General features: G+C 36.8%; 1 protein-coding gene across 9 annotated transcripts in view; it reads right to left on the reverse strand.

Annotated features, from left to right (window-relative positions):
* Window positions 1-9,538, reverse strand: part of kdm6a (lysine (K)-specific demethylase 6A) — a 75,239-nt gene that overhangs the window by 17,540 nt on the left and 48,161 nt on the right. For 3 of the 9 annotated variants that reach the window (XM_016467414.1, XM_016467411.1, XM_016467419.1), the window contains 7 exons: window positions 7,956-8,082; window positions 7,551-7,649; window positions 6,764-6,983; window positions 6,347-6,481; window positions 4,693-4,833; window positions 4,526-4,615; window positions 2,479-2,583 (listed from right to left, as the gene is read on the reverse strand). In XM_016467414.1, coding sequence (XP_016322900.1) covers window positions 2,479-2,583; window positions 4,526-4,615; window positions 4,693-4,833; window positions 6,347-6,481; window positions 6,764-6,983; window positions 7,551-7,649; window positions 7,956-8,082 — 917 coding nt within the window. The remainder of the gene's footprint in view (window positions 1-2,478; window positions 2,584-4,525; window positions 4,616-4,692; window positions 4,834-6,346; window positions 6,482-6,763; window positions 6,984-7,550; window positions 7,650-7,955; window positions 8,083-9,538) is intronic. The other 6 variants (XM_016467412.1, XM_016467415.1, XM_016467416.1 and 3 more) reach the window with 5 other exon arrangements.

Below are 9,538 nucleotides of genomic sequence, written 5' to 3' on the forward strand. Positions count from 1 at the left end.
CATAGCCAACGATACGATACATTAAAGATATATATGAAGCAGCTACCGATGCGATGCGATTCACCCCTATTATGATGCAGTGCGAGCCGATTTCATGCAATATGATGCAATGGAGAAAATATGATAAAAACTAACCTGGTCTAAAGCAGGCTAACCTGGGAAACTAACCTGGTCTAAAGCAGGCTAACTGTCAGGCTAAGCTAAGCTCCTCTACTGACCAATAGGAACAATGATATTACCACTGTCTCACGTACTATTATTAGATTTTTTTTTTTACAGTTTCTAGCCATGCAGCCTTTCTCTCTGGTTGTATTACAGCTGTACCTTTTATAGTTTGCAGAACAGATAGCAGAACATTAGAACATTACAATCTAAAATTGCTCTTTAAAGCATTAAAATAACTAAATTAAAAGTTAAAATCACTGAATTAAAAATGAAAATAAATAATAAAGAAAATTACTACATTTTAACTGCTATAAGAAACACACATTAACTCATTTGGGCTTAATAATTAGTACTGTAGCCTACTAGCTTACATTTGATTTACCTATTACAATAGTCCACTTACAGTTACTGCTATCATAAAAATACACTATATGTAGGTTTAAAATTCTACAAAAGACAGTTAATGTTCAAAAACATTTTTTTAGCAAAATGTATATTTTACTCAGAATTATTGTGCTCCTATTCGATTGCGCTCTGTCTGTTTAGCACGCATGCGTGCAGATGCACTCGTGTGCAAAACGGCTCAACGATTTTTTTGACGTCACATCGTACTTCAGCTTCTCATCAAACTTTCTGTCCAATCAAATGCTCTCTAGAATCCGAAGCGCCCGCCCCCTACACTATAAAATAGACGCTGAAGCCGCGGCTGAAATTGGTCACTTGTCCACAGAATTAGAATTTTCTGTACAGTGAATGGCACGTAGTTCACTATATAGGGGACATGGAACGATTCAAACAGTGTTAATTTCCATTTACTTTCCATTGAGGAAAAAAAGAAGTCTAGTTTCGCGCTGTGTAACGCTAACCACCGCACCGCACACACACTCTGGTCTGCTTATAAGCGTGCACAAATTAATGAGATTGTGTAAACTTAATTTGTCATTTATGGAACCGCTTTAGCCCCGATTGATTTGTTAGGTTATTTCAAGTCAGGTTTTGAACTTTAATCCCAGTTTTTCCTCAGGTCTCCGTGGTGTTGTGATGCGTCATATTCACGCAGCAGCAGCTAAATGAATCGGTTTTTACCGATGCAAATATGTTAGAAACGATGCATCATGATATAAATGCCAACTTGTAGCCAATACACACTTTTTAAACCGATGCATCGTTAACCTTTTATGCCGATGCACTGAGCGAATCGGGGAATCTTCCCATCCCTAGTACAAACTAATCTCACTCCAAAGTCAAACTGTGTGGAACAACTTTATCAACCAGCACTTTTCCAGCAGTGTAACTGTGATATATATATAGAGAGAGAGAGAGAGAGAGAGAAATTAAATTAATAAAAGCACATTTTTTTTTCTGATGCAAGCATCAAAACAATGCCCTACAGTATTGCAACGTATCAAAGCAGTCAATACAACACAGTCAAGAATAACTTAAAGAGGTTGCCACCATTTAGTAAACTGTGGACTAGCTTGGGCTCTTCCTGCTGACTTGAATGGCGATGCTTCCCGTTTGTCAGTTGATGACCTTTCATTTTTTATCAAAAATGTGCACGCTGCTTTTCTGATGTTCACTTAAGTTTTCCATGTCTTTTCCCCCGAGTCACTTGAAATGTTTCCATTTTGAATCGTTGTTACCAAAGGCGAGACACGTCTCTTTTTCCGTGAAGAAAAAATAAACGATCAGTTGTGGGACTATATTGACATAAATCGCATACCATTCATTCATTGCTGAACTTTCTACCGTCCGTTACTGGAAATGAAATGAAATTACTAGTTGATATGTCCTGATCTGAATAAAGTTTACACACGCTTTTGGTCCGTGAATTAGATCTCGCTCGGGACGCGTGCTGTCTGTGGAGGTTTGGCCAGGACCGGTTCCAGAATTAAATCAACATATTTTATGTTCTGTCCATTGCCAATCACTGCTATTTCGAGAGTGAATCCCGCATAAATATGCGGATGTCATTCCCGAAACTTTGCAGGGTGTAGCCTATGTGTCCGAAAAACAAAAGTTTCATACTAATTTTGAATGGATTATACCCTAGATGCGTTCAAGAAATCAACAGATATATCTGTGATTGGGTACATTGCTTTTGGTTACGCTGCAAAAACACGGTGAGGGTATTTAGCGCTTGGCTAAGCGCTCCAATTGCAGCGAGGCCGACATCAGGGATTCCATGACTAACAATTTGGGATTGTTTTGTCCCTGTCGCCCAAGCATAACAGTATAGTATAGTATTGTATTGTATATATATTTCTTTAATGCCATGTCAGCATCAAAGGCTCAACTATAAATGACACATACCTGCTGATTCTGTTGCATTAGACTGAGCTGCTTTTCCAACTGTTCCAGCATTTGCAGCTGCACTGGCTTCAGATTAGCCCTGTCGGTCCGTAACTGTTCCAGAAGCTAAATTTTTTTTTTTTTTTTTAAAAAATTAAAAAAAAAAAAAAAAATTTTTTTTTTTTTTTTAAAAAAATAAAAAAAAAAAAAAAAAATTTTTTTTTTTTTTTTAAAAAAATAAAAAAAAAAAAAAAAAATAGTTTGCTTTGCACCAGCTCTAGTATAATATCTTGATAAAAATGCACTACTGGTCAAAAATTCTTAAGAATTAAGATTTTTTTTTTCACCAAGGCTGCATGTATGCAATCAAAAATACAGTAAAAACAGTAATATTGTGAAATACTATTGTGATTTAAAAGAATGGTTATGTGTTTTCATGTATTTAAAAAAATAATTTATTTCTGTTGTAACAAAGCTGAATTTTTAGCAGCCATTACTTCAGCCTTCAGTGTCACATGATTTTTGATCTTTGAAGTTCAAAAAGAACAGCATTTATTTGAAATAGAAATCTTTAGTAACAAATTTCTGTACTGTGACTTTTGATGAATGCATCACTGTTTAAATAATTAAAATAAAAAATAGAAATTTGAATTTAGAATGGCAGTGTATCACGGTTTCAAAAAACATTAGGCAGCAAAAACCATTTTCATCATTGATAATAATGGCAGACGCTTCTTGAGCATCATAATTATCATAATTAGAATTATTTCTGAAAATCATTAGACACTGACAACTGGCGTAATGAGTGCTGAAAATTCAGCTGTCATTACAGGAATACATTTTTAAAAATTATATAAATAGAAAATGTTGTTAATTAAAATAATATTTCACAATATTAGTGTTATCATCATACTTTTTTGGTCAAATAAATGCAGCCTTGGTGAAATTGAGACACTTTATTCAAAAACAAAAGGAAAAAGTATACATAAATTAGGGATGCACCGAATTTTCGGCCGAAAATGGCATTTTCGGTTTTTGGCCGAAACAGAAAAAACGGCCAAAAAACACAAAGATGTAAATATACATATAATAATATATGGCGCGCCCCAAACCCGCCCGGCAGTGTTCAGTGCGCAGGTTTCACTCTCCTCGTCACTGCACGGTTTGACACTCCACTCAATATTCCGCTCTATGAATGTGCGTTCTGCTCGTGTAGTAGCCTACCGCTCATGCTCAAAGTCCGCTCAAATGATGCACCGACAGGAAATTTCTATGTAGTATACTTGTTCCTGTTTGCAATAGCGCTACTGTGCTGTAACATGGTGTAGTACAGCTGTACTGGGCAACCTGACGCTACCCTCTCTCTGCTCACATGCTCTGATAATAATAGCTTTGTAGGTTTATACATTATTTGGACAATTAGTTTTAAAAAAGTTATATCTGATTCTGTTGCATGGAAATGAATAAAAATAATATATTGCTATTTAATATTAAGGTAACAATTTACAATAAGGTTCCATTAGTTAATGTGTTAGTTAATGAGAATACAGTTGTTCACTGTTAGTTCATGTTAATTCAGAGTGCATTAACTGTTAACAAGCACAACTGTTGATTTTTAATAATGCATTAGTAAATGTTAAAATTAACATCAACCAACATTAATAAATGCTGAAGAACTATTGTTCATTCTTAGTTCATGTTAACTAAAGTAGTTAACTAATGAACCTTATTGTAAAGTGTTACCAATATTAATATAAATTCTGTCCAGTTTTATTGTTACTTTCAGTAAAAGTGTGGTTATTTTATTGGCTTGTGTTTTTTAAATCCAGTATCATTAAAATGATTGAGTTAAATTAAAAAGTCTTACAAAATCACTTTATATTATTTAATAAAATAATAAATAATCATTACAAAGCATTTTCGGTTTCGGTTTCAGTTTTCAGCCAAGTGCATCCAGAATTTTTGGTTTCGGTCCAGAATTTTCATTTCGGTGCATCCCTAACATAAATCATTAATATTCAACAATTTACAGATGTAAAAACAACCATCAAAAATGTTATCTACCAACCTGAAGCTTCTGTGGGGTTAAACTCAAGTTGGGGACTTGATGATGACCTGGATCATTTTCCCAGGAATCTGGTGAATTCTGATGGTGAGACTAGAAACCAGTAAATAATCAAACATTGCTTGATAGTTGTAACAGATTAAGCAAACTAAAATGCTGTCCTTTAGTACCCTGGCTGGACTTGCAGTCCTCTTCCTTTTGGCTGGGCTGGACTGGTCATCAGTCTGGCCAGAGACCATATGAGGGGGAAGAGACTGGCCTGGGATTTGGGACTGGTCTTCGTTGCTCTGATGAGCTTTGCAGGTGGTCTGCTATTGGCAACAAATACAAAATTGCAGCTAGGAGAGTTGCATGAACATTTCACTAAAGTAACCAAAATTGCATTTATGCACCACTGATTGACAATGAAAAGTCAATACTGATGTTTCAGTGTCAAACTGCTCCCTTACACAATAAGCAAAAGGATTATGTTTATGCCAACTTTCTCACTCTTAATTATATCAGTTAAATATATGAAAAATATATAATAATTTGCAGATTTAAATGGTTCCCCAAAATTTGTGACCAATATGTTGAAACAAAGGATGATGTGTGCTGATGAGTGCTATGGTCTAATGAACTAGAGCAAATAACTTTAAACCTTAGCAGTTTAAGATTATTCTCCAGAATCAATGTTAACAACAACATTGTTCTGTATGACTGGAAATTAAGGACCATTTAGTGGTACTTAATCATGAAGTCAGGCCTTACCACACACTTTGATGTTTCATTAAAGGAATGTCATGGATTCAATACAGGCTAAGCTCATTCGACAGCATTTGTTATACAAGTTCTGTGGTTATGGGGCTTCTGCTGTTTCAAAACAACATACGGCCATACTGCAAGATTTTTTTTGTTTTTGCTCACCAAGGCTTCTATTATTTGACCCAAAATACAGTAAAAACAGTAGTATTGTAAAATATTTATAATATAAAAAATGATAAAAATGTTTCATTATATTCTAAAATCCAGTAACTTCATTTGAGTTTCACATGATCCTTCAGAAATCATTCTAATATGCTGATTTGGTGTTTTGCTGATTTTTTATTATAAACGTTGACAGTTGTGCTACTTAATAGTCTTGTGGAAACTGTGCTCATTTTTTTTTCTCCAGGACTCTTTCATAAATTTTTTATATATAAAATAAATTAATTAGTGACATCAAACTTTTTATGATAGTATGCATGTGTAATATGGTTGTCAAAAGTACCGAGTTTGGTACCAGTCGGTACTGAAGTTTTAAAAACGTCCATTTCCCGCTAACATTTGAGCGCTGTTGAGACGATTCTTAAACACTGCTGATTGGCCAATGTGTTCACGCACTCAACAGATATGACTGTGATTGGCTACAATGACCAATCAACAGTGTATAAGAATCAGCTCAACAGTGCTCAAATGTTACCAGGAAATGGACGTTTTTAAAATTTCAGTACCAACTTTGACAACACTAGTATAATATTTAATAGTTTTCTGGCTGTACTATTTAAACAAGCATGCATTTTAATTTTAATTGCCTGACAGTCTACTTTCATTGTACAGTAAATACCTTATTGTAACTGCAACATTTACTTAAAAAAAAAATTTAAATTAAGGGTCAAGTTCAAATTGTTTTCTGTAGTGAACCATAATGCCACCAATAGCGTCAAGCTCAACCTGTACAGAACCCAAAAGATTTCTTTAAAATGTCACAATATCCAAGCTACCACTAACAAATCGTTTTAATGAGTCTAAACCATTAGATGGTGTAAGAGTTTCTACTGGCTTGTCTAGCTGATCTGTTCTCACCTGTTGTGTTGTGCTGAGCGCTCCCTGTCTGGAGGTGAGCTCTGCTGGGATTGGTAGGCTCCATGCCTCCTCAATACTAGGGAGCATTTTACTTTTACTTGGTAAACTACCTTGCTGAAGATTACACAACTGAGCCTAGAAAAAGATTGCGCAGAAAACATGTTCAGTGCCGGATTCAGCTAAGCTTGAGTCAATGCAATGGTGGTATGCATCAAATCACAGATGAAAATGACACTCATATCACCCTCAGTGTATAATATGTCAGACATGGGGACGTGATTCAACTCAAACAGGAAGGAACTTAAAAACGAACAATGTTCATAATCTTCCCGAATGAAAAACACAATGATAGGCACATTAAAATGAAACATGTACACTTCCTCTCCTGATAACGTCATGCGCAAGCACTCTCTCTACCTGGAGGCATTTAATGCGAGCGGTGAGAGCTGGGATGTTACTGCAGGACTTGCTGCACGTGGCATTGATGTAGCACTTGATGGCATCCTGCGGCTGGTTGCAGGACTCGTAGAGTGTGCCCAGGTCCATCCAGGCGGCCGCATGGCTGTGGTCCAGTTGCACTGCACAGATATATGCCTGCAGTGCATCCATCGGCTGGTTCTGCTGCTGATACAACACACTGGAGAAGCAAGCACAGCAGAGGAGTGGTTAAAAAGGGAAAGCTAAATAAACAGATGGATCATAACTGGCTTCCATAGGTTATTGCATCAAGAAACAATTCATATCTTCCACATAAAATTTTGCCATGACAACCCATGGATGACGAACATTTCAAAACATTTCGCAACAACTATAGACAAATGTACCATTTTTTATTTTCTGATTAGCTTTGCTGACATTTTGGGTGGTTCCTTGTGGTCTAATTAGGTAAAAGGATTTCCACAACTTGTGATAGGACAAAAGTTGTGTTTGTATATGGTTGCTTTCAGTGTTAAGATTGTGATAAGAAGGTGATTACACCGCTCTAAGGGGAATGCTTTAGCTTAAATGTCTCGAGTATTTCTGTCTCTCCCCTGAGAGCAATATAAAACAAGCCTGAGGCAACATCAGCCCCAAATGACCCCATTTACACCCAGCTACCAGAAAAACAAACAACAAGAATGTCTCATTTTAATGTGCAAAAAATGCACATAAATAATAAATGGAACCAGCTTAACCTCACAAACAACAATCATTAAGAGCTTACCCAATTGAGCACCATGTATCTGCACTGGCCTCAGACTTATCAATAGACTGTCGGTAAGATATGAAGGCATCTTGGACCTTCCCAATACTTGAGTAGCACCTGCATAACAAGCAAAAACACATCAAATCTAGGCACTTTCAGGCATACAAGTTGTAGAGCTTAAATGTGAGAATTTTATTTATGATTATGGATTTGACGGACACTTTCAGCAAATTACAGTGGATAAGATATACATTTCATCAGTTCATGCATCGCTCAAAAGTTTGAGATACATAAACTCAGTTTTGTTAAAATAACACTAGAAAAAAAACATATATAAACAAAATAAAATAAAAAAAAATAATAATATAATATAATATAAATGGAAGAGGAATGTCATTTAAATCGGGTTAAATTTTTGCTTACCTGCCCAAGAAATACCAAGACTGTCCCGAATTGGGGTCTGCTTCTAGGGACTTCTGCAGACACTGAATAGCATAGCTGTTCTTGTTGGCTTTATCTCCCAACTGTTCGACCGTGTGATGCATCCAGCCTGAGGGAGCGATGGGAAACATGAGGATAAAATAAGAAACTGCATTCTCAACAAAACAACTAAAAAACTCTCTGCCACAACACTAAGCCATGGTGTGCACTGTGGAGGCTGTTACACTGGTACTCATAAAGGGAGCAAATGGTTCGCTCGTTATCTTCAGGGTAGGGTGGGGAGATGAGGTGGAGTAGGATCAGGGGGGGGGGTTCTACTACCACCAGCAGATTCAAAAGGTCTCAGCAGAGATGGCTCTTTCCAAACAGCCCCTCTCCTCTCCATTCCCAGCCAGCCAGAAGTTGTTAAGGAGAACAAGACAGTGTGCAGACAAAGAACTTCTCCCATGTGGCCTGGCTTCTCCTAGGCACTGATCCCAGCCGAGCTCTTAACACCTGTGGCAAGCGCCTGCACCCGGGACACGTTACTACAGCAACCAGACCATTGCCGACAACTGCAGGGGCAAAGTGGCAATGATTTTATGTGGCAAGCTGCTTTTTTTTTTTTTGCACTTTCTTTTTGGACTAGCAAAAGAAAGAAGCTTGGTGTGATGAAGAACTGGGGTTTGAAGATTCACAACTCGCAACTGTGCCAATTATTCAAATTATCTCATTACTTATTGATGCTTTTAACCCAAAGTACCTTGCAGACAGCTACATCCTGGAGTGCTTTGCTCATTGGTGCCACTTTCCTAGTTTATGGATTGCCCTTGGCTCAGATTTCTAACCACACCACGGTATCCCAAAAGCAATCTGCACATTTATTATTAGCAACTGCATCTGGCAAAATTGCACACCCTAGAGAACGGAAACGTATCTTAGAAAACCTGGGCTGTACATTTGGGGATGCTGTTATTGAGAATCCCACTAACATTATTTGGGGAGATGGCATGATGCAATACATTAGCGAGGACTGTCTGAAAGCTGAATGGATGAATTATGACAAACAATTACATAATCTGAAAAGGTTAAAAATGGCTGAAAAACCTAAATGAAATATTCTCTCTTTACAAAGCATTTCAAAATATACCCCAGTACACATCTGTGGAATTTGTGGCTGCAGAATTCCACAAACATCTGTGCAGAATTCCAAAAATTTAAATGCCAGTTAACATTAACATCCCCACCCTCTTGCATGCTCTTTTTTTCACCCAACCAGACTGTAATATTTACCATAGTTTACCACATACATTCATTATTACCACATTGAGAATGATCCAGATCTTGTATCAACCCTCTACATTGCGAGTAAATCACTCACAAATGCGACTAAATCTTACTCTGCTCATCTATTACTGTCCCTGTTTTGATTTCAACAAATCAGTTTGAGCGAACGCTGACAACGTCATTAATATTCATTAACCCAGCAGATAATAGTAGTAGTAGTAGTAGTAGTATCTTTTAATAATAATTACTATTACCTATGACCAACAATATCTTAAACTCCGCCACCAGTCCCACCAGTC

The sequence above is a fragment of the Sinocyclocheilus anshuiensis genome, unplaced genomic scaffold (assembly GCF_001515605.1).
Source record: "Sinocyclocheilus anshuiensis isolate Anshui unplaced genomic scaffold, SAMN03320099.WGS_v1.1 scaffold628, whole genome shotgun sequence".
In the NCBI taxonomy this organism is placed as follows: Eukaryota; Metazoa; Chordata; class Actinopteri; order Cypriniformes; family Cyprinidae; genus Sinocyclocheilus; species Sinocyclocheilus anshuiensis.